The sequence below is a fragment of the Pelodiscus sinensis genome, chromosome 10 (genome assembly GCF_052426305.1).
Source record: "Pelodiscus sinensis isolate ZL-2025 chromosome 10, ASM5242630v1, whole genome shotgun sequence".
NCBI classification, from domain to species: Eukaryota; Metazoa; Chordata; order Testudines; family Trionychidae; genus Pelodiscus; species Pelodiscus sinensis.
The window spans coordinates 9223627-9249750 of record NC_143061.1 but is presented as its reverse complement, the minus strand read 5'-3'; the positions used below and the strand labels follow the sequence as shown (position 1 = coordinate 9249750).

At 45.3% G+C, this 26124-nt stretch overlaps 1 protein-coding gene across 1 annotated transcript in view; it reads right to left on the bottom strand.

Moving 5' to 3' along the window:
- DCUN1D1 (defective in cullin neddylation 1 domain containing 1) overlaps positions 1-22879 on the bottom strand; it is a 32979-nt gene extending 10100 nt beyond the window's left edge. The window contains exons 1-2 of the mRNA XM_075938052.2: positions 22706-22879; positions 9901-10117 (exon numbers count right to left, since the gene is read on the bottom strand). Of these exons, the coding sequence (XP_075794167.1) occupies positions 9901-10117; positions 22706-22708 (220 nt within the window). The 5' untranslated portion in view covers positions 22709-22879. The remainder of the gene's footprint in view (positions 1-9900; positions 10118-22705) is intronic.
- Positions 22880-26124: the final 3245 nt, after the last annotated feature.

Here is a 26124-nt window from a genome sequence, read left to right as displayed (position 1 = left end):
CTATACTCGTTTTCAATGGGGCTTACTCCAAAATTAAGTGCACTCTAAGCATAATCCGTCTTAGCTTTTTTGGTAACTAGGAATTAGATCTGCATTGAAATGACAGTGGGAGTGGGGAAGATGAGAGCTAATTGTAGAAGTTTTAAGGACACTGTATATTTAGTGTTCTGAGGATCTGTCTGTTAGAGCGAATAACATTTGATTTTTTTTTTTTTTTTTTTTAAGGACAGCCAAGAGTCAGCAGCTCAGGAGACTCCTGCAATTGCAAATGTAAAATATCTGTGTAACATTTAAGATTTCGTTTCATAAAATGTAAGTCCTATTGTGTTTGTGTGTATAACTTACCATTCCTAATGTACTGCTGCTACATCTGCAGCTTGACGCAGGTAATGAGTATGAGGGATGTTAAAAGTCATGTAATATGGTAACCATGTATCTGCTAAAAATCTTAGCGGTTACATGCACGTGGGCTTTACAGTGTAAAGCTTAGCCTTCCAGTATAGAAGCACCGCAGCATCGAAGCTTCCTTCCTGGGAGCCAGCAGGCAAGTAGGCAGCCCTTGCCTGCTCAGCTCTAGGGAAGTAGGCTTTGCTGCCTCCTCAAGAGCCAGCTGAGTTTAACCAGGACCATTAACTGGTAAGCACCAGCTTATCGGTTGAACAGTTAATAAATTAAATGCTGACATCCCTAATAAATATTATGTACTATTTTCTAAATTAATATAAATACTTTAACCCCTCCCCCCCCAGCACATATACAAGGTATACCCTCTTAGATACTGGAAAATGCTGTACTGAGCTATAAATTAACATGATTCCATGATTAGATTGGCACTTTTTGGGGAAATGTGAAGATGTAGCAGTGGAAAACTTGATTTAAATCAGTTGGGTTTTTTTGTTGATTTGCATCACGTTTTAAATCAATCCACCCACAAATCTAGTCCTGCCTTTTCTGCGGCTAACAACAAAATGGCTTTTCCCCTACAGGAGGCTCCCATAGAAGACATCTCACTCCCTACTGGTCAGGCTAGCTCTTCTTCCTTGTGTTTCCCTTGTCAGTCATTTTACTCTGCCCGTTCTTCTGAGCAGGCACATCTGCAATCCTTCCCCAAATCAAGAGGCCCCCCTATTTTTCTAAATCAGTGGTGGGCAATCTGCATGGGGCCCATCAGGGTCATAGGTGTGGCTCACAAGATATTTTGTTTACCGTTGTCCACGCACAGGGCTGCCAGATTTGCTGGTTTTCATTGGCACTGTTTTTTTCCTTACCGGTATTACTAAAGTGACATGCACTTAAATAAAGCAAGAGCTCAGGGAGTGAGGTGCATGCCAATTACACACCCTGACTGTGAGAGGTGTGTGTTCCCACTGTATCCAATCAAAGCGCTGCTACGGTTCAATCAGCATACCCCACAAAATCTAGGTACGCAAGTGCAGTTAGCAAAACTGCCCTATCCCGAGAGACCATATTGGTTATGACAATCCTGTGACCCACTGATACAAAGGAAGACCACTCATGCAGTCCACTCACTAGCCTTACCCCTCACTGTTCTAAATAGCGTCTCTCCTCTCTCCGTCTTGGCTGTCTAGCATACTCCAAGTCTGCCCTTGGCACCCCCTTCCTACCAGGAACAGTGTGACTCTCTCTGAACTACCAACACACAAAGCCCCACAAACTTGGACAACTTCCTTGGGGATTACAGATAGGCAAGGTACAAGTAATCATAGTGCAAAACTAATCATAGTGCCAACTGCAGGCAGGGGGAACATCCTGGAAGGCCAGTGGCAGGGAACCTCCCCATATATAGCAAATTCCCTCATTCGGGATGGGTCAGGTCCCAAGGCTGCCGGACAGGGGAGGTCCAACCTTTACAGAAGAAATGAAAGACCTGAAATCTTCCACCATTGGATTCAAGGCTGATTTCAAGTGTGTGAACAATCTGAAGGTTTTGTTTTACAATAGTGTAAGACGAGTGCAGAGTTGGCTGCCAATTAGCTACACCAGTGATGTCATACAGGCGTACGAGCAGGGGTCGACGAATTATGGAAAACCCTACTCACCAGACAAAAAAGGGACTCGCCACCCTCCCCCACAAAAAGTGGTTTTTTAATGGCATAAATTCCTAATAAGAACAAGAACAGTAATTACTAATAAGTTATTAATAAATATCACCCAGGTTATTAATAAATATCTTATAAACCTCTACCTTTTCTTTCTGCTGCCACATCTCCTCCCCTTGCTCCATCAGCTCCCCTGGTGCCTGCGGCCCCCCAACCCCTCATCCTCTGCTGTCCTTTCTCCTGCCCTCAGCCCTCCTGCTACCTGCTCCCCTCCGCCAGCCCTTCTCTCCGCCCTGTGCCCACTCCTCCAATAGCCCCACTGATCGTGTTAGCTACCCCTCCTCATCCCCTCTCCTAAAACCTCCCTCTACACACCTGCCCTGCCTCTCTCCTCTGGTGCTGGTTCCTCCACTGCAGGTGTCTGCCCTTCTGCTTCACCCCCAGAATCCCTTGGCACCTGCACCCTCCTGGTGCCTCCCCCTTCCCCATTTGCTTTCTTTTTTTCTAATCCCCACCCCCTCCCCTGCCCCCATGCCCTCATAGATGCCTTGCTCCATCCCCGCCTTCCTCATGACCACCCCTTCTTTAAAGCCTTCTCCCAGCACCTCCCCCTCCCCTTCTAGCCCCCAGTGTCCTTACCCTCTCCTCTCCCAGCATCACCCTGTCCCCCCTCCCACTGACACCTCCCCTCTTGCCCTTTTCCTCATTGTCTGCACTTGGCCCCCTGGTATTTGTCTCTCCTGCACCCTTGTCCCTTGGTGCCTTCCCCTTTCTTCTTCTTCTCCTGACCTCCTCCCCTTAGCACAAGCCCCTTCCCCATATTTTTCCCCTCCCCCCCCTCCCACCAGCCCAGCCCCTTCCCCCCCCCCCCCCCCGGGGCCAGCTCTAGGTTTTTTGCTGCCCCAAGCAAAACATCCCCCCCCCCCCCGTTTGCTGTTGGTTTTTTTTTGTTTTGTTTTGTTTTTACACGTTTGCATTTTGCAATGGGGTGGTTTTTTTTGTTTTCTTTTTTGTCCCAGCATTTTAGCCCTATAAATAACAAATAACATTTTCATTTTTTTTCCATAAAGGCAAAGGCACTTCAAGTGAACTCCCCCTTTCACTCGCTGCTGGGTCACAGCAGTCTTTTCCCTGCCCTGTCCAGGCCCTCCCTATGGGCAAGCACCCTTCGCTTCCAACCCACAGGGAGAGCAGGGTGCAGGGACAGCACAGAGCCAGAGGGGTGCAGGGAACAGTGGGGGAGTATGGGGGTGGTGCGAGAAACGGGAGGCACAGAGCCAGAGGGATGCAGGGATCGGGGGAGCAGGGTGTGGTGGAGGCATGGGGAATGGGACGCGGGGAATGAGAGGGGCAGAGGGATCAGGGTCTAGGGGCAGTGCAGAGAACGGGCAGCACAGAGCTGGGGGGGGCAGGGATCAGGGGGAGCAGGGTGTGGGGTATAAGGGCAGCGCAGAGCCAAAGGGTCGGAGGGAAGAGGGAGAACAGGGGATCCGGGGTGCAGGGGAGGCATGGGGAATGGGCAGCGCGGAGACAAAGGGGGGGGCTGGGGCCGTGGCAGGACTGGAGCCGGCGGGGCGGGCCCTGGCTGTGCCGCGCGCCGCAGCCAGCTCCCAGGGACACGCGGCCAGAGCCGAGCTGCCGTGGCCCTTTGAAATCAGCTGGGCCAGGTCATGCCAGCATCCTGGCGTCCCGCCCCACCTCCTCGCGCTGGAGCTGCACGCAGGCAGCCCGGTGGGAAGAATCGCCACACTTCCCCTTTCCCAGCGGCGCTCTGCTCCTCCGCCGGCTGGCGGATCGGATGGGGCCACGCCGCCCATAGTGCGGGCTTCGGCCAGCCCGTCACAACAGCCCACCAGGCCAGTCCGCCCCTGCACTCGCCAGCTGGAAAAATCTACTCGCCACGAGTGAGCGGGCGAGTGCATTTGTCGAGCCCTGCGTATGAGGTTGTACTTCACTTTCCTAGCGTGTAAACTGAGGCTACGTCTAGACTACATGCCTCTGTCACCAGAGGCATGTAGATTAGGCTACCCGCATAGGAAAATGAAGCGGCGATTTAAATTTACATGGCTGCTGCGCTGAGCCGACAAACAGCTGATCAGCTGGGATGAGGTATACCTGGGTGGTCGACAAATGCCTTTGATGTCGACACCTGCGCATCCAGACTACAGCGCTGAGCCGACAAACAGCTGATCAGCTGTTTATCGGCTCAGCGCGGCAGCCATGTAAATTTAAATGAAGCGGCGATTATTTAAATCGCCGCTTCATTTTCCTATGTCTGGTAGCCTAATCTACATGCCTCTGGCGACAGAGGCATGTAGTCTAGACGTACCCTAACATATGCGTCTCCTAGAACATCTTGAATTTTTTGGCTCTAAAGCAGAAACTCTGAACAGACTGGGAAATAACCAAAATGACCACCAGATGCTACGCACCAAGGTAACGTTTATTGATGAAATCTTGGAATCACTCTGTCACACACAGAAAACCCTGGAATTTTCTCCAACTACTGCCAACATGTTTGTCAGTACAGTTGTTTATCTGATCCTGACAACCTAAATCTCATTTGAACTGAGCACAAAAGCTGCAGGAGAAATGAATGACGAGAAAACTCTGTTTCTGGACATCCTTCCCACCCCCAGAATACAAGAACCAAAAAAGCATTCAAAACTTTCAACATAATGCTCAGGGCGAAATGGGTCCATAATCTGAATCCTGAAGTGTCTGATGCTGAAGATTCTCCTTGGAATGTCATCCAGATGTTGCACGCCTTCTTCAAAGTGAATTTTGTACTAGACTATAACTTTTATGCCAAAGGGTTTCATTTGCCACTAAAGATTAAATTTAAAATCTGAAAAAGGAATTTACTATTTACATGAACTGTCTACCCTGCTAATGTGGAACTGGATGTGCTGGCATTTTGGAACAGTCATCAAAACACACTTCTCAACTTCAGCCAAGAGACATGGCAAGCTTTGAGTGCATTGCTGGAGCTACTGATGCTGAATACTTGTTTTCAAGATTGGATTACCTCCAAGACATTAAGAGCCTGAACATGAGTGAGGATATTTCGTATTGGCAGGAATAGTGCAAGTGGCCAGTGGAGATATGTGCTCATCTCTAGGTGTCAGAACACAGCATTGCAGGGACTCTGGCTCTAGCCCTCCTTCTGATGGTCTCATTTTAGCTCTACTGACCACTCCCAGCTCCTCCTTGGGGTATTCTGTGGCTTGACCCTGTGACCAAATCAGGTAAAAGTCTAGAACCCTTCAGGAGTAGCAAGAGCAAGTCCAAATAAAGATTCAAATAAGTCTTCAAATTAAACAGCCCCTCCCTCTGCTCACTTCAGGCTTTGTTATAGTTCCCTTGCTGTATCTGTCCTGCCTTCTCGGGACTCTTCCCAAAATGAGCTTCCTCAGTGTATTTGCAAGGCTTAACTCTGCCTCCACTATCCAGGAAGCAATTAGTTACTCCCAAGGTGCAAAGCGTTATTTGTTGTATGCCTTCCCTTGGCTTGCTGGCAATCACCGACCCACTCCCTGCCCCAAGGAAGTACCTGTCCGGGTACTCTGTCCATGTTACTGTATGTGGCCTTGCAGGGATTCCAGCTCTTCCTTTAAGTCATATATCCAGGTGAACAAAGTGTTTTGGTCATCTAACACGTTTTGGTAACATTCCTTCCAGTATGCTTTGTCTCTTCAGCAGTAGCTAACTTACTGTGGAATTACTAGAGCTGTGTTCGCTCCACCCTTCTGCATTGCCTGTGGGGTGAAAGATCAGAGTCCATGACCAGAGCAGCTTCTCCCATCTCCTCATTCAGGATATCCAATGCCCACAAACTTGCACAATTCACTGTTTCCTACAGGGTTCTGTCCTTGAGTCCCAGAGACTGAGGCCCCACTGTTTGATATACATGGTAGCTAGCATTTGTTTGAATTACCACTGATTTTTTTTTCATATGCCAGTCTTCTCCAAACCAATTCTCACTTAGTTTTTGCCATAATATTTTCACCTCTTCCAGCTCCATTTTGCCTCATATAATCATGTTGCCAGGGCTCATAATTTACATGATGTCTTCTCTTAGAATCTCTCAATCAGCTCCACCCTGCCATCGACTTCTTGCTCCTCATCCTTGTAGTTCAGCCATGCAGCCTAACACCTAACATCCTGGTGACGGTCGTCTTATGGTCAACTGACTGTAGCAGTACTTTCTCAGACCAGCCAGTCTCTGCCTACAATTATGGATCGGGGAAGTAGCTTACAATGCTGATAATAAGCATGCTCCTCCAATCCTGTAGTTCTGCCTCTATCTCAGCTGTTGGGTAGGCCCATGTCTTCTAAATGCACATGAAACTTTCACTGACAAATGCTAATCTATTCTCGCTATGATTAGACTACTCCCCACTCTGTCTACATCTAGAGTTAATCAGTCCTCTCATTTCCTGTCCAATCAGTTCAGTAGTTACCTAGTAGGCTGAAGTGTGCCCACTACTAAGGAAACATCTCAAGTCACTTTCTGTGACTGGGCAATCCTTTTATATATTAGCTAGTTAGCCATACTAGAAACACACAACCAGGTTCTCTTAAGGTGCTGCTACCTCCTCCAGCTTCTTTTGTACAGGACTGCCTACAAATTTCTCTCTCCATACATCCCCCATGCCATGTCAGGATCAGAGTTCTCTCACATTACTTCCCTCAGAACAGTCTCTTTAACTTATGGCTTTGTTCAGGTGGTTCATCACTATAACCTTCCATGCAGGACTCTGACCTCAGTATGGCCTCATCAGCAGAAGTTGGTTGAAACATCCAGAGCCAACTTTGGGCCCCCCCAGACAAAATCCATAGACAAGATCCTTAGGAACTCTTCTAGAAGTATAAGGTCCATCACTTCATCTGAAGAAATGGGTTGTGCCCACGAAAGCTCATGGTACCATCTACATGTTATGTTAGTCTCCAAGACGCCCACGACTATTCGTTGTTTTTTAAGTTTGTCTAATGTGTTTGTGTTGGGCTGCAACCATAACATTGACAGATCTCATAAATGTGCTGCCATTCTAGGCTGCATCCTTAAGGGAAAAAGCTCTGTGCTAAACTGGTGTTGGTGGTACACTGCTGGGCCCAGACAATTTACACAGAATATCTTTTGCTATTTTATATGACTTTGCTTGATGCAAGAAAATACCTTAGTAGGCTGCCTGAGGTTCTCCTGAGAAGAATGAGACTACTGAAGAGGAGCTACCTGTTATGACTGCTTCCCTCAGAAATATGTGCAATAATCCTTTCAAGTCTACCTCTGAGCCCAACTTTGCCAGGCCTAGTACCAGTATGGCTGAATTCTCTTCTGCCAAAACCACTTGGGTCCCTGAGGTCCACTTTTCTATGCATTGCAGGAAACGTTCTTGCTGAGCCTGTCCAGCCTCTTGCTGTTGTTGCTGCCCTTGTCGTAAGTACAACACAATAGCATGTATCTGCTCCTGTTAGGTTGTCAGCATGCAGACTATGTTTTCCATTGTCCCAAAAGAAAAAAAAAAAAAAAGTCGGTCCCTCCACACCTTGCCTTAAACAAAATTAGTATCTCCCTCTTGCTTCAGAAAATGGGGTTCCAAATCCTCCTCCTGGTATCACATGTAAACACATGTCCTCACCTCTCAGGCACCCCCTTCTGTCCAGACATAGCACTGCAGGGAACTTTGTCTCCTGTACCCTCTCTCAGCTGGCAGCTTTCTTGTCCAAGGTGAGCACAGCTGACTCCTCCTTAGGGTATTCTGTGGCTTGATCCTCTAGCCAAGAGAGGGAAAAATCTAGACCCCTTTGGGGTAGCATAAAGAAGTCCAAATAAAGATTCAAACAAGACTTCAAATTAATAGCCCTTCCACCCACTCAGGCTTCACTACTATAGTTTCCTGGTTGTAATCCAACCTGTTAAGTCCTTCTGTCAGAGATATCCGTTTCTTTTCTTTATAGAACAGAGCTCCACCTACTCGCTTCAAGAGGCAATTAGTTACCCTCCAGGTTAAGGTAGACAGGCTCTAACTAGGAATGTTACAATGTAATTGATTAACCTATTAACCACAAAGCAAAAGCTTATCGGTTAATGCTAGAGACTATATGCATTCCCCACCCTGGCAGTAATTTTTTTAGAAGGCTGGCCAGCAGCTCAGCTCAGTCCTGGCTTGCGCTGGGTTCGGGACCTACCCCTGCTGCGACTCTGCATTTAAAGTGTATTAGGAATCAAAGGGGCAGGAAGCCAGGCTCAGTTCCAGCTTGCACTCGGTCTGGGAGCTCAGACCCCACCCAGACAGGGACTGCTGCCATCCTGCACTGCTGCTTCTGTATCAGAGGAAGGAGCATGAGACAACAGGCAGTCAGGCTGCGAGGGGAGCTGTTTTTTAAAACTGACTCCCGTCATGGACTAGCTCCTGCCTGGCACCCCATGCTGCTGCCTTTGACACAGAGGCAGCAGCGTGGAGTGGCAGGGGGCTCCTCAGGAGTCGGGCCGGAGCGCGCTGGCTGCTGGTCCCACCCCCGGAGACTATAGAATAGTCGACTAACCAGTAAGAATTAAGGAGGTTAACTGACTATTCAATTAACCAATATGGAACATCCCTAGCTCTAACTCTAGGAATATGAAGGCAGTTCACACCTCAATGCACACCAATGCTCACTCTAATCTTTTCCATTCCCGTGTGGGTTTTTTTCCTTCCATGTGTGATTCAAGTTTATGTACACCAAGGCATGTATGAATGTACACCACCAACAGAAAAAAAGCACCCTAGCTGTGGGCGCTCTACTAATCAACTGGGTAGCATCTGTATCTCTCCTGAGCAACCAGCACAAGTGCACAGCTTACAGACAACACTGATGAACACTCAAGTTCTTGGCTAATATTGCCAGTGTGGGTGCCACTTCCTATGATGGATTTTAAGACAACCAAATTGGTTTCCCCATAAAACTACAAAACCTGACATCAGCTATAATTTTGGCCGTTAGCCATTTGACCTGAATTGGACGGAGTAACCTAGAAGACAAAAACTTTGTTGCCTCATTAACCCCAAATCACTTAGCCATGTGTTGTCTCCTCTCTTCCCTTACAGTTCATAAAAACTCAGTAGTTGGAATGGAAGAGAGGTCTTCATATTTCAAAGGCGGTAGTAACTCTCTACTAACATAAGCCAGTATAACTGTATGTGTATTACACAATGTTTATGAAAACTGCACATATCTTAAAACTAATGAAAAACAAAGATGACTATGCGTATCTATTTTTTTAAAACTAAAACGTCAAGTACTTTTCCCTAGAATCTAATCTACCGTTGCAAATCCCCTTAGCCTTACTTTGTAGGTTACTCAGCCTAACATTCAACTGATGACATTCCTGTATGTATTGGTCTCATAACAGAGCTACTTTTAAAGTGACTCACCATTCTCACTCCACTTTTTTGCCTGAGTGACCAATCTATATTCCATTTTATTTTGTCAAGGATTAAAGTCTGGAGTAATATGTTACCCACAGAAGAACCAATCACCTAAAGTAGCACGGCTAAAGGGGCCAACTGGGTAACAGTATATAAAACTCCAAGTTTAAGCCCCAATCTTACAAAGACTTACACACATTTAAGTCAATTATGCAGGTAGTCAAGTATGCCTACCTTTGCAGCACTGGGATCATATATAAATGGTATCTGTTTTTCTAGGCTGGTCTTCTATTATTAGTGTGTCTGGGTCAGTTTAAATTTAAGTAGTGGAGTCCAGTTATAAACATACAATGAACATGGAATCTAAAATGAGAAACTGCAAATAAAATACTCTAAAAGGCATAATTGTTAGAACTCACTGCACTCACCTTTGTATCTGTTATATAGCTGTTCTAACTTCTTTCTGTCCAATGATCCTTTACCGCTTTCTCGTATATAAAGTTCAGGATTTTGGAAAAAATTGTCTGTTGCAACATCTAATTTCCAGTCATTTTGAGATAGACAACTCACTGCAGTCTTTTCACTAGATTGGGTGAAGATCATAAACTGACGAACTTTATCTTTCTGTGACGATTTCAACTTGTTCTAGTAAAGTTAGAAAAGACCATACTGAGACAAACACAGGTTATTGCAAAAAATACAAGTATCTCCACATTTCATTACAACCTTCATAATACATTACACTTCTCTCCCTAACAAAAATTAAACAATCAGACCATTGGTGCTAACTTCCCCTCTCGGTGGGAGGATGCTCAACTTCCGCCATGCTAGATCCTGCTCCACTCCACCCCTTCACACTCTAGCTCCATTTCTCACACTGCCCCATTCCACTCCTTTCCCCAAATCCCTGCCCTGCCTCTTGCTCACTTCCTCTACCAAGTGCGTCCTGTCCCTGCTTCTGCCTACCCCCGAGCTTCCTGAATGCCAGACATCGCAAGCAACAGATTCATGGAATCGCTGGGAGGGCAGGGAATAAGTTAATAAATGGGGTCACCAGCATGCAGGGCAGGTGGGGAGGAGATGTGGGGAGGGGGTCAGTTGGAGCTCTGCACCTACTGATTTTTCCCCATGGGTGCTCCAGCCCCAGTTGGCACCTATGAATCAGACCATAACTTATGATCTTTATATTTAACACATACCTTTTTTTTTAAAAGTTGGTTATATCAAAAGATGTATTTCTTTTAAAAAAATTACATGTGAACTTTACTTTTAAAAGTATACTATAAGACAGACAATAAGACAGGTATAAACAGAACATTTCTATAACATATTTTGGCTGATTTCCTGAGACTGCACACAAACATCATCATATGCACCATAATCTTTACCTGAAGAAGTTAGCAGCACCTTGAGTATTCTAAACCCTTTCTGCAAAGGTACTCTCAAATCCAGGTCTTCCATGTAAAGGCAAAACTAGCAAACTAAATTATCATACAAATCCTCTAACCATCCATCCAGAAAGCATTAAAATTGGCAATATTATCTGAACATGCAATAAGTTGTAACGATGGTGTAACATGTGCACATGAAGTTCCTATTTAAAAGGCTGATCTATTAAAACCTATTTTGCCTAGAAGATACTAAGTTCCCTACTTACAGCAAGAGCAATTTGTAATGTTATGTGTGCCAAAGAAAGGTAACAGAAATGCATAAAATCTAATTGTGCTGTAATCTGGAGAACTCACATTCCTACTGCAACCCCCCACCCTAAAAAAAAAAAACCCAACAAAACACACACACCCCAGGCCAACTGACTCAGGCTTATGGGACTTGGGTAAAGGAGCTAAAAATAGCAGTGAAGACATTTAGGCTTGGGTTGGAGCCCAAATGTCTACACTGCTATTTTTAGCTCCACAGAATAGGCCCTGAAAACTCAAATCAGGATCCAGGTTATGAGATTTACTATTGTGGGATTGGAATTTTTATTTTATTTTAATTTGCACTACGTAGACATGCCCAGGCTCAGAATAAGAATTAAAGAGTTCTTGTGCTTAAACTAACACACTATACCTCCACTTAGGTCCAAAATTAAACTTATTTTTGAGTCCAGTAACTTACCAGGCAATATGTGATCTGAATTCTGTGATTCTGCTTTTGGGGCAAGGGAGGGGGTGTGGAGGAGAACTAAAGAATGCTTAATATTTCAATCGGACATTTTTGACTAGTAGCTTACATCCCTAAATATTACACACATAATATGCTTGTAAGAAGTACTGAACAAAATCCTAGAAACCAATATGGCTACTCCAAATCTGTGCATTCCTCCCTTCCCATTAGCAGTACCCGGAAAGGTTATAGGTATTTGCCCATATCAATTAAGACTGAACCAGCTCCTTACACTCAGGCCAATGTTCCCTAGAGTCAGTTATAAGACTGGTGATCACACTATAAGCTCTTCAGTTTTTACTTTGTTAATTACCATGCACACTTGAAAATACACATGCTGAAATTATAAGTCAAAATATATTTTAAATACAAAAATCACATGAAAGTTATTTTGCATGTTCTGCATCATCCAAAACTTTATAATTTGATGGACAATCCCAATGGTAGTGGTATAAAAAGCAAAGGAACGTCAGGGGAAGATACAGCAAGAGCTTCAACAAGGATATGGTGACCCATACAGAAAAAAGGTAAAACAGACATTTTAAATTATAAATAAAAAATAGCAATTTACTATGTAAAAAATGTTTATGAAATTAGTTTTACTGTATAGCTTTAATATACACCTATGTATGTTTCTTTCATTCAGAATTTTCCTACATCTGAATTTACCTACATTTTAATAATAATTCAATGCCTTTTTAAATAAAAGTTAATATTAACAACTAAAAGCGAGACAGATAATGTGTGTATGTACACATGTACACACACACATACAGAGCAGAGAGTAATATATTGGAAACGGGAACTAATTTTAACTGATTAATAAAACTTCATTACAATTAATTTCTGACCCATTTTCTGCCTTATAGAATATGTCATTATTAGAATGATTTAACACCAATTTTTTCTTATTATGTCATTAGGAGCTTGTTTTTGATGGCATATCTGAAATTTCCTCTGTCACGTCAAAGGCTCTGTATGCCGGAGGAGCCTTTCTCCAAAGTTTCAATGTGAGATACCCTGTGTTAGTACTGATTGGACAGCTCTCTTTGGGGCCTGCTGGTGTGGGATTGCAAGATATAAGATTATTGCCAAGGTCCTAATATCCTGTTATAATTTATATTTGGTCGCACTAAAAATAAGCCATGCCTCAAGTGGCAACAGCCTCCAAAGGATACTTCACTTTTTAAAAGTATTCCCAGAGGCTGAGTTTCAAGAGACTTTTTAAAAATGCTCAGTGGAGTAGCTACCACACCTTTTAGCCTTAAATCCTATATTTAGCTACAGACAAACACAGTGCACCTGCAGTGTAAGATACCCCAATTCAGGCTAGCTAACATGCCTCAATCTCAACTTGAAGGGAACCTTCTAATATAAGGCAGACAGTTAAAAGTCTATTTGCTATCATTGTTGGAATGAAAACAAGACCATGAAAATTAAGGAGAAAGAAGATTCAGATAAATTCTATCTATTCAATCACCTCTGGGTAAGGAGAGAAATACCTACTCAGGTCTCTGCAAACCATTCCCTTTGATCACAAATTTATGTAATGAGTGTGGTAGAAGAACTTAGATATATGTCTATGTGTAACACTGACCATATTCTGAAACAACTCTCCTGTCTAGAATATGGGTGTTAAACAGCCGACAAGTTACATGTGGTGCTAAGAATCCTGCTTTTTAGCCACACAAAGGACTGTGCAAACTGCCAGTGCTTGGGAGAAGGAGAGCACAGGTAAGTAACTACAAAGCACAGCATAGTGAAGTTCTTTCCTAGTCTCACCTTCTTCTTCCCTATTTGTCTCTCCCAGCCCCGCAGCACTAGGCTCAGGGACATGACATCTTCTCCACTTCACTCCCTATTCCATCCAGTACTTCCTGCCTCCAAAGACCAGAATGAAGATGATTTTCTAAAGGTGGGTTTGGGAGGGCAGGGGGGAAAGCAGGAGGGAGAAAGAGAGAGAGAGACAGAGACAGAGACAGAGACAAAGAGAAAATAAACAAACAAACAAGGCTGGAAAGTAGGGATGTAAAAAAATGTAAAAAGCAAAACATGAACTATATAAACAATTTAATTTCAATTGGTTACAGGATTAAATGCTTTGTGAGCTACCGGTCCCACCGGCTGCTGGCTGTGGCCAGGAGTTTAATCACTTAACCTTACTGGTTAAACACTTAAATCTCTAGAGGAAAGTAATGCCAATTTTCAAAAGGGCACCAAAGGTGAGCCTGATAATTACATGCCAGTGAGCCTAACTTCAGTACTGGGTAAATTGGTTGAAACTACTGTATAGTAACAAACAGAATTATCAGATACAAATGTACACAATAGTTGGGGGAAGAGTCAACGCTGTTTATGTAAAGGGAACTCATGCCTCACCAATCTATTTAAATTCTTTCGGGGTGTTAAACACACATATAGATAAAGGTAATCCAGTCAAGACTTGGATTCTCCAGAAGAACTATGATAAAGTCCCTTACCAAAGACTTTTAAGGAAACTAAAAAGTAATTGGATAACAAGGAAGGTTCTCTAATGCAGTGTTCCTCAACCAGTGGTACGAGTACCCTCAGGGGTACTTGAAAGAAGTCTGGGGGGTACATCAACACAACTGAACTTTGGAGAAAACTGAATTTTTGTTTTAAATTTTACAGCGCTTTATTATTTTTGTACTTTTTACACCCCACAAATTTAATTGCCTGCCTGGCTATGATTAAGTTGCTTAAACAAATGTGTTGCAATGGTAGAAAAAAATGTGTCTGAAAACTACAGGCAGTCCCCGGGTTACGTACAAGATAGGGACTGTAGGTTTGTTAAGTTGAATCTGTATGTAAGTCGGAACTGGCGTCCAGATTCAGCCGCTGCTGAAACTGACCGCCAGTTCTGACTTACATACAGATTCAACTTAAGAACCCCAGGCGTCCCCAAGTCAGCTGCTGCTGAAACTGATCAACAGCTGATTCCAGGAAGCCCGGGGCAGAGCAACTCTGCCTCGGGCTTCCTGTAGTCAGCGCTGGTCAGTTTCAGCAGAAGCTGACTTGGGGACGCCTGGGGCAGAGCAGCTGGGGTGCTGCTGGGTTGCTCCAGTAGCGCCGCTCCCGATTCAGACAGTCTCCAGCAGACCAGGGGCACCGGAGCAGCTTACGAACGGGGCTTTCTCGCCCCGGAGCTCGCAGGTAGCAATCCGCCACCTCGACCTCCGGGGCGAGAAAGCCCCGTTCGTAAGTGCGGATCCGACATAAGTCGTATCCGCGTAAGTCGGGGACTTCCTGTATAAGTATTAGAGGTACTTTTTTTTTTTTTTTTTTTTAAAGGAGGGTATTTATTTTTATTTGAAAAAGGGGTATTTTATGAAAAAAGGTTGAGAAACACTGCTCTAATGGATCAGTAACTGGTTTAAATATAGGAAACAGGTAAAAATTGTCAGTTTTCACAATGGAGAGAGTTAAGCAGCAGGGGCCATCAAGGATCTGTACTGGGGCCAGTGCTATTCAACATTGATTAATGATCTTGAAAGGGGAGTGAACAGTGAAGTGGCAAAGACTGCAGCAGGTGATGCAAAATTATTCAAGATAATTAAGTCCAAAGCTGACTGTGAAGAGTTACACAGGGATCTCATAGAACTGCATGATCAGGCAACAAAAGCTTCTGGGCATAATAGACCCAGAATTCATCAAAGGTTTTGATAGTCCACCATGATATTCTGTTAAGTAATGTTTGAAAATGTGGGCTCCATGGAACTACCATTAAATGGGTATATAAAGAACTGCAAACAAAAAATAACTATTAATGGAATGATGTTAGATTGGACAGAAGTATGAAGTGGGGCTCCATAGAGATGTTTTCTGAGTCCAATGTTCTTTAACATCTTCATCAGTGAAATTTTAATATACACAAGAGAAAGTACTTTTTAAAACCCACTCAGTTAACCTATGGAATTTATTGCCATGGAACAGCGTGATGGTCAAAACTATAGCTGGGTTCAAAAAACTAAGTTCATGTTGGATGAATGGCTATCAGCCAAGATGGTGAAGAATGCAACCCCACACTTAGGGTGACACTAAATCTCTGACTGCCTGAAGCCAGGAGAGGAGAACAAGAATGATGTGTCCAAAACTGCCCTGTTCTGTACATGGCTCCCAAGGTCTGATACTGGCCACTCTCAGAGAAATAATACTGGCTAGATAAAACTTTAGTCTGATCCTGTCTGACAGTTCTTAGCTTCATCCTTTACCTACTCATTTCTTACGTAATTTCCCCTCTCTCTTCTTCCTCAGCCACACTGAAACAAAGGGATCATAGCTTCTTGTGTATTTATACAGCCCTTCGCATGATGGGAATTCAGATCTTAATTGTTGCTTTTGGGAACTATGGAAATACAAATATGTTTTTAAAAATAGTTCTCTCAGCCACCCACTCACCATCATCCACCTATATCAGACTTAATCATGTGCCAAACACATAATAGCTAATTGACTAAATACAGATAAGCGTCTCTGTTGTTCAAGAGAAATGGGAGAAATCAATACTTCTTGTTCCATGTTGTTTAGAAAGGGAAGCATGGACTTCTTTCCAGTATTCTGTCCCTGAAACTTCCTCAGAGGCTGTGTGTAGTCTCCAGTTATTTGGCATCTGACCAGTTTGAAGAATCCCCATCCCAAATCCCTCTGGCTCCCAGAAAAGATAAAGTACCCATTCAGTTACCATCTCCATCAAACCAGTCTCCTGGCACATGTGCGAATGGAATATCTGATATTTTACTCTTCCCACTGTCGCATTTTGGATACCTCCTCTACTTCTTTTTGTCAGTTTCACAACTACAGGCAGTCCCCGGGTTACGTACAAGATAGGGACTGGAGGTTTGTTCTTAAGTTGAATTTGTATGTAAGTCAGAACTGGTACATAATGTAGGGGAAACTCTAGCCAAACATTTCTCCAGAGCTCAGTTTTATTCTCCCACACCTCACTTCCCTCAGTCCTTTATTCTCAAGCTGAGGTGTCTGCTGAGAAAAGCTGCTCTGCATCTCCTTGGTTTGCTGCGGGGGGCACTAGCTTCGCGTCTCCCTGGTCTACTGGGGGGAAGCAGCTAGTGCGGGGTTGCCTCACCCCGTTTGTAAGTAGGGATCCGATGTAAGTCGGATCCATGTAACCTGGGGACTTCCTGTACTCATAAGGATCACAATAGCAGCAATGAACACTCAAAACTCTAGCTAGAAGTCAATCAACAGTTCAGGAAAGATCAAAGTAACAGAGCCACTTGAACTTATTTAGATGTTACATCTTTAAGAAATAATATTTTATATCTTGATTAGGCCTCTTAAATTAGGACTTTAAAAAAATCATATATGTGATGAGTAGGAATCTTTTCTAAGTAGTCAATTTCTACAGAATCTTGGCTTGCATTTTAGAGAAAGATCAGGTTTTATGGCGAGGCTATATACACTGCATGTAAAACCTACAGAGTAATCTGCATGTAGGAGAGGCCTTTACACTCATTGGGTGTGTCTACACTGCACCCTTAGCTCAAAATAAGATACACAATTTGAGCTACACAAACGGCATAGCTTATTTCAAAATAGCTTATTTCATAATTTGCACTGTCTACACAACACCAAATTTCAAAATAAACTGCTATTCTAAAATGTACCTTAAACCACATGGAACAATGTTTACAGGGACATCTGAATAGCAAGCCTATTATATTTGAAAATAACAGGCTTGTTTCAAAGACGCGGAATAGGTATTTCGGGACACTGGAAGTATCCCAAAATAGCACCACTGTCTAGATGCACCCTTCCAGAACTCTAGTGACTTTATGTCAAATAACCTAGAAGTGCTATATACAGATATTAGCATCTGCAGGTATGATCACCTTTTAGCTCTGGGGTCCTGATCTGTGAAGTGCTTTTGTACACAAACAGAAATATTCTTATGGTCAGGGCTCAACAAATTGTGACAAAATCCACTTGCCAGCCCCACACTGTGAACATGATGACTGGGTGAAATCTACTTGCCACGGGCGAGTAGATACATTGATTTGTCGAGCCCTGCTTATGGTCATAACAGCATTTCTTCACTATTCTTTAGAATCAAAGGCATTTTGTTTTATGCTATATCTATCAAAAGAATGCATCCGACACTTGTAAATAACTGTGTTTTTGTCAGTTTATTAACATATACAATTGGTAAAACATAAAAAGCAAAATCTGATCAACAGATGTTTTATTCTTCATTATTGGTTGAGAGCATAAAAATGACCACAAAAGTATTTATCATTACAACCTATGCATTAAACTAAGGGATAATTTATGTATTGAATGCCATGAAATAAAAACAAATAGAAAGTCCATGTTAAAAGTGTAGCACTACCAAAAGTTAATCCCCACAGCATCTTTTGTACAAATAATAATAGTCATAGTCTGCTACTGCCACCTTCTTTTCTCTGGTGGTTTGTGGAAAGGAAGATCAAAGGACACATTTTCTTTTTTTAATTGAATTTTAAGCTGAAATAAGATACACGTTTTCATTTCAACATCACAAAAACTAAATGTTCATATGGTCCAGCAACATAAACCATTTAAAGAAAAGATGTGAACATTCACAAGCTTATCTTGACATTTTACAAGATTTACATTCCTTGGTATAATTTACAAATGTAAAGTTATTTCAATTAATATTTGTATGCAACTGGATAATTTTTCACAGCAATGTGAAAACAACAATTCTTACCCACCTAACCAACAGAACACAGTACAGTGAACCCTCGTTTATCGCGGTAGATAGGTTCCAAACCCGACCGCGATAGTTGAAAATCCGCGAAGTAGGGACATGTATATTTAACATGTATACAGCGAGCCCTCGCTACTTCGCGGTTCGACTATCGCGGATTCACGTATATACATAATGTAATGAAAAAAGTCCGCGAAGTCGTGAATCCGCGATGGTCGAACCGCGAAGTAGCGAGGGCTCACTGTAGCTCTGTTAGGCCTGATCTACACTAAAGGGGAAAGTCTCCATAAGATACACAACTCCAGCTATGTTAATTTCATAGCTGGAGTTGATGCAACTTAAATCGTGTTACTGGGCCATCCAAATAGCACACTGTCGATGGAAGACTGCCCTTACTCCTTGTGAACAGCAGTCTTACTAGCGCTCAAAGGAGCAGGGATGTACAGTAGAGTGTAATTAGCTAATCAAGCAGTGGATGGAATTTCCCTCAACTACTTGATAAGAGGGAGTACTTGTTGCCCCCGCTGCAGTTTAAATGTAATAGGAGCAGGGACTGTAGGCAGCCTGGCTACGACTACATTTAAACTGCAGAGTTGCAACAGGGTTAGCTCCCGGGGGTGGCACAAGACGAGATTGAGCAGTCCTGGCTTGCACCAGTTCCGGGAATGCTGCGCCTCTGCCTTTTAAATGTAGTAAGAGCCACCTGGCTCTTACTACATTTAAAAGTCAGGGGTGCAGTGGTCAGGGACTCAGCGCAAGCCAGGACTAAGGGCAATCCTAGCTTGCGCCGGGTCCCCTGTTGCGCTTCTCCCTCTTCTGCCACCCACCTCGTAGAGACAGTGCAGGGGGGGAACCAAAGCCGGCTCCTGTTCCCCCCCCTCCTTGTTGTCTCTGCATTGGAGGCAGCAAGGCAGGGTGGGAATGAGTAGTTAAGTAGTGACTCAACTACCCAACAAGCCAAGGCTTATTGGATATTCAATGACGTGATAGGGATGTTAACTAACTAACTAATCGAATAGGCCAGCCATGGCCAACCTGTGGCTCCCCCTCCCAAAAGTGTGGCTTGCGAAACCGTCCCTGCAGCTCGTGAAGCCACCCTGTGCCTCTGAAAACGATTGCCTCCCTGTGCCATCCAACGCAGCCATTCAAAATGGCGTTTTCAAGATGGTGGCAGCCAGCAGCAGCCCGATGTGGCCAAAAAGCCTTTACTCGCATTTTTTAACAAGGCAGTCTTTTTTTTTTTTCTCGACAACTTTTCCTCCCCGGCCGTTTGCACTATATGCACAACTGTTTTGGCTTTTTGCCTGTAACGGGTTGGCCACCCCTGGAATAGGCACTGCTGCTTTGAAGTAACCCCCCGCCCACCCCCACCCCCATGCTTTCTGTCTCTATCAACTAGCCTGTCAATTATCCTACAAACATTTTCTTATCGGATAGTCAACTAATCGTTCACATCCCTTCTACCTGACTAGTCACTTACACCTCTAGATGGGAATACCCTCTCAGTTCAAATCAGTAGGTCTTCACTAGATCTTCTGAGGTTTGAATTAATGGATCGACTGCGGCAGTGTCGATCTTCCATATAATGTAGACATGGCCCTAGAATCACTGAAGTAATTCTGAGTTAAGCTGTTAGGCAGAGTAAGTGCTCAATTCAGAACTTTATTGCTTTTGCCCTAGAAACATAGGTGCACATTAATAGTGGTTTTGCACCAATAATGCTGGTCCAACCTAGATGCATCTATTTAGACACATATGGCTGCCACCATATAACACACTTCCACCAGGAGCACTAGAATTTCATTTCCCCATTGCTGCAAAAAGTTTCTCATAAGCAACTGTATATTTACCGTTTTATCACAAGAAAAGTATTTTTTAGAGAATAGGTACAGATACACAAGACTGTAAAAATGATATAAGTTGTTGAATAAAGATTTTAAAATTATTTTGCAGTTCTATCTTAGGCTCAGTGGGGCAAATACTTAAGCATGTACTTAACCTTACTACTGTAAACAGCTCATTGATTTAAACAGGTCTACAAACACATGCATAAGTGTTTGCTGGTTCGGAGCATTTGTCTGTACCCATGTAGTATTACAAGAAATACTAACCATTTCATAATGAGGGTGTGGTTTTACTTTGAAGTTTGTAGAGACGTGAACAAACCATTAGCACATAATTGTAGAATGAAACAAGTTAAAGCTGGAAAACCCCAATTTGTACAGTGCCTAGCACAACACTACCATAATACACAATAATACACCTATTAGATTACCCAGTCCATCAGGGTCAATAATTCATTGTTCCATACAGAATGTTTTCAAGTCTTTTGTTCAATCTAGTTTCAAAAGACCAAAGTAAACAGGCTTCAGCCACTTCCCTCAGGAAACTATCCACAGCATAATAATAGCTCATTGCCTCGTTCTCATTTAAATTGTATACATACTTGATTAAATTACAACTTCTAATCATAAAGTCGGATATTAATATATGCATAGCCAAACACATGGTGAGTGATTATATGGCATAACCAGATTGTGTTGTGATGCATGAGGCCTAAGACTAAGGGTCTCCAAAGACCTATGTAATACAGATATCTAGTTTAATTGTGTTTCCTAAAGCTGTTACAAGATGCTTTTTGTAAAATGTTGCACAACACTGCTGAGGTAACATTGACCTAATGAAGTAGTTTACAACCTGTGGTCCACAAACAGCTGGGCATCCGCAGACTTTGTCTAGGGGGTCTGCAAAAGGTTGTCTATCATAGAACAGGTGTCTGTGGACCCCTAGGTGTTTGCCGACTACCTCTAAGATTTTCAAAGGACTCCACACCTTCAATCAAAAATCTGTAGAGGCATAGAAATGAAAGGCTGAAAAACCACTGACCCAAGTGAGTTCCAAAAACCATGTTATGTTAAGTTTTCTGAAAAACCTCACTCTTTAACAGCAAGATTCACACAAAAAGAAACTTCATCCAACTGCTCGGTAAAAGGTTTCAATTTTTATTGAGGATATCTGATGACAACAAAAAAGTGAAGTGTAAGGGGTCTGAATGCCACATCCCAATCTATGTCCTGGAATACCACAGGATTTGTGTTTTATACACAAGTCTAGCTATGTTGGTGTGGGTTTTTTTATAAATGATAGTTATGTCAGTGCAACTCCGAGTGCGGATGTACTTATAGCACTGCAAAGATGCCTTCTACCTGTATATTTTATTCCCCTTCCCACATTTATTGTTATTTGTAAACTTACATTCTTACTCTGAGCAGAGCACAACTTTAACTATGCCAATATTGTTTAACTTTTGTGCACAGATGAGGCCTTAGAAAAAAATATGACACTAAAACTCGTCCACTTGGGTACAAAAAAAGAGTCAATACCAAGACTTTCATAAAAAACCCACCAACCCCCCCCGCAGAAAACCTTGATTTTAAAACAGCATATTGTATCCCAGAAATCATTAGTTAGTACCAAAATAAATCAATTAAAAAAGTGTAAGATGGACTGAACGTCCTCTGTGATGCTGATGGGAAAGAGATCGATCCCCAGCCTATGTAGTCAATGCCAACCAATTCTCCATGAAGGTTCCAGTTTGATGAACCCTCAAAAACCTCCATCTCACCACTGAAGTTGCTTTGCTACCATGGGCTCTGAGCCCAGTGAAGCATCCCCATTAGCTGCTGTTTTACCACCTGAATCCACCCAATCCCCTATTGTGACATGTCCCCCCCCCACCCCCAAATCCAACACAACCACAAAAAAACGGAACCTCCTGAAGTTAGAAAACCTCAGTGCCAGGGACGTGACTCCCCTCGCCCCGAACACACAGGGAAGGGGGCCGCACTCCTCGCTGTGGCGAGCCCTGGACCATTCCCTGCCAAGCCTTCCCTGAGATGCACAGTCCCAAAGACACCCCCCCCCGAAACCCACAGCCCCCCCGCGGTGCAGCCCCCGCTCCCCCTCCCCCAAGAGCCTAGTTACCCCCCCCTCCCCCCAGCACTGAAGCGAAGGGTCCCGAGCCCCCTCCCCACACGGAGCCCCACGGCATCCTACCCCCCCCCCACGCCAGGGGACCCTCCCCTGAGGTGACGGGGCCCGAGCCCCCCCAGTGACCCCTCGTGCCTCCAACCCCCGGAGCTGAAGGGGCCCGAGCCGGGTCGCCCCGGCCTCCCTCGCTCTGCCCGGCCGGGCTGGCGGCACCGCCTGTGCGGCGCTGCCCCTGGTACTTTCTCCCCGCCGGCGCCACCACGACTAGGCCCCGGCTGCCGACGAGCGGCGCTGCCCGGCGGCGGGGTCTCGCGGCCCGGCCCGGGAGCCTGCCCCCGGCGGGCGCTCACCATGTTGGGGGCTGTGCAGGCCTCTCCCCTCCCGGCTCAGGCGGAGACTGAGGGCGGCGGCGGCGACTGCTTCCTCCGGAGGCGGCAGCGGCTCCTCCAGCTCCGAGTCCGGCTCCTCGCGGGCCCTTCCGCCGCCTCCCGCTCATGCGCAGTGCGGCGGCCCGGCACCGGGGACCGACTCCCTGAGGCGCCCCCCGCTGGGTCTGCCCGGGCCCTGTGTGGGGGGACCCTGCGCCCGGCATTGGGCGCCTGGCGCTGGGGGGGGGGGGTTGCCGGGAAATGGGTCACCCCCCCCCCGCCTCGCGTAGAGACCAGAAGAAGGTGGCCCCCAGGGCCCCAGTTTGAGTGGGGGGCGGTGGGAAGGAGAGAGGCACCTGCTGACCCCCTGGTGGTTTGGGGGAGTGTCCCCACGAATAAGGGGGGGGACTCCCTGTCACCTCAGTGGTTCGCAACCTTACTGTGGAGCCTTTGGCGGGGTCTGGTTTGCCTGGCCTCCCCCCTCCACCACCAGACATAGGACTACAAAACTGTCACACCCTTACTGGAGGGGGGAAAATTGCCGCCTGTCTCACTTTCACCCTATCCTTGTAAAATAATGGGGTGGCTGATGCTTGAGCCTGTTTTTCGCTTGTGCACCTTGTCTGAAGATGGAATCACAAGCCAACGCCGCTGAAGCACAGAACTTAGCTTTGCGGCATCCTCTGTGGCGTGAAGCTCCAGGCAGTTGTCCTGCTTGCTTCCCCACGAATGCTGGCCCTGTCCTTGGGACACTCTTTCCTCCAAACCCTTGCCATGATCCCTCTTGGGGCTGCAACGCCCTAGCTGAGAAACACAGAGCTCTAAACTGATTAATGGATGGTGGGAAATTGGAGAGACATCCACTAGTGACGACAGGCAGTCCCCAACTTACGCGGATCCGCACTTACGAATGGGGCTTTCTCGCCCCGGAGGTCGAGGTGGCGGATTGCTACCTGTGAGCTCCGGGGTGAGAAAGCCCCGTTCGTAAGCTGCTCCGGTGCCCCTGGTCTGCTGGAGACCGTCACCAGCAGACCAGGGGCACCGGGCAGGTTCCCGCGCCTCTGAGGCTTTGCCAGAGCAAAGCCTCAGAAGCGCGGGGAACCACTGCAGCTGCCGCTTCAGTCCCGGTGCCTGTGGTCTGCTGGGGACCGTCCCCAGCAGACCACAGGCACCGGGACTGAAGCTGCAACCGCGGCAGGGTCCCGCGCCTCTGAGACTTTGCCAGAGCAAAGCCTCAGAGGTGCGGCACCCCACTGCCGCTGCGGCTCTGCTCCCCGTGTCCCTGGTCTGCTGGGGGGGGGGGACGCACAGCTAGTGTGCCCCCCCCAGCAGACCAGGATTTTGTTTTGGACCCTGGGGCAGAGCAGCTGGGGCGCTGCCGATTGGTCGTGCAGCGCCGCTCTGGGCACTACTGGACCAACCCGGCAGCACCCCAGCTGCTCTGCCCCAGGTCCCGATTCAGCCGCTGCTGGTCAGTGTCAGCAGCGGCTGAATCAGGACGCCTGGGGCAGAGCAGCTGGGGTGCTGCCGGGTTGGTCCAGTAGCACCGAGGAGCAGCGCTACTGGAGCAACCCAGCAGCACCCCAGCTGCTCTGCCCCAGCTGCCCTCAAGTCAGCTTCTGCTGAAACTGACCAGCGCTGACTACAGGAAGCCCGAGGCAGAGTTGCTCTGCCTCGGGCTTCCTGGAATCAGCTGCTGATCAGTTTCAGCAGCAGCTGACTTGGGGACGCCTGGGGTTCTTAAGTTGATTCTGTATGTAAGTCAGAACTGGCGGTCAGTTTCAGCAGCAGCTGAATCTGGACACCAGTTCCGACTTACATACAGATTCAACTTAAGAACAAACCTACAGTCCCTATCTTGTACGTAACCCGGGGACTGCCTGTATTGGAGGTAATGGGAACAGGAGGACACCCTGACTACCCTAAAATGATTGTTGGGTACAGGGGAGTGTAAACTGTCTAGAGTGACTAAATGGGATGGAGAGTGCTGGGTGATAGCTATCTCTTGTCTCCCAAAATTCTTATTGTGGTGTAGACCAGGGGTCTCCAAACTTTTCAGCCCGAGGGCCGCATTAACTATCAAACAGCAGTTCGGGGGCCGACTACACACTTGAGGTCCAAATAAAAAACAATCAAAACATGGATGTTGTTTTTAATTATGTATTTAATATTATTTTATTCAGTTATTTAATAACACATTCATACACTACACATGAACACCTGTATTAGTGTGAATGGTGAAATTGTTTCCTGGATGCCAAAATAGCAGACATTTCTGGCTTTAGATTTGTTGTCCCTAACATCAACAGTGACCTGAGATTATCATCGGACAAGTTTGTTCTCAAATTGTTCTTCACGTATTTCATTCTTGAAAATGTTTGTTCACACAGGTATGTTGTTCCAAAGATTGAAAGGTACCTTGATGCAAAAGTTTTGACATTAGGAAAGTCTTCCTTGGGCAAAAACTGGTAAAAACCCACCAGTCCTATTTTGAACTTGTCCCTAAGGAGGTCATTTGCTTGCAACTCAATGACTTCCAGCTGCAGTTCATCTGGGCAACTGGCCACATCTGCTTCAGATGGGTTTTGAAACAATCTCACTTCTTCTGCCTTTGAATCCAAAAAGGTCTCCACGGGCCGGATGAGAGGGCCTCGCGGGCCGCATCCGGCCCCCGGGCCGTAGTTTGGAGACCCCTGGTGTAGAGAATAGATTGGGGCCATCCCATTCTCAGTGTGGCTTTGGCAGGCAGTGGGAATAGAAGAGGAACATCTTCAGAGTGATTATTAGGGTACAAGGATAAGAAGGGACTCTCCAAAGTGCCTCCCCTCTCAGCAACCATGCTGGAAGCAGCAAGAGTTGAAAGGAACCCTCACTTCTCCCATTGATATAAACTGGGGGAGACCCAAGCTCAGAAATGCTAAAAAAAAAAGTTACAACTTTCCTTTCCCAGCTCTTAGAGTCATAGATGCTATATCCATCTGCATGTTCTGGCAAAAGTTACAAACCCAAGAGCATTAGGCTGTTGTTTAATTGGTTCGGCAGACCTTTATTTTATTTTAACAAACAATTAAAATATTTGCAACTGTTTGACAACATTGACGGATAGAGATGTAACTGCAATCTTAGATGCCCTTCTATTCACAAAAATATTTCACAGCATTTATTGAGGGCTGACAATTTGCTTGCCACTGTAGAGAAGGAGAATCTCCCCCACGGTTCTTACCAATTTTAAGGCTTAAATTTATAGAGAGGTTACAGTGGGAAATGTAACTAAATAAAAATGGCGCACTCTCACTCAACATAACTACTCCTTGGTGTATTCAGAATCAGAGATCCTTATGCTACTGACAGAAATAAGTTTGCACTACTTCACAATACTGTTAGCTCTGCAGATTCAGCAC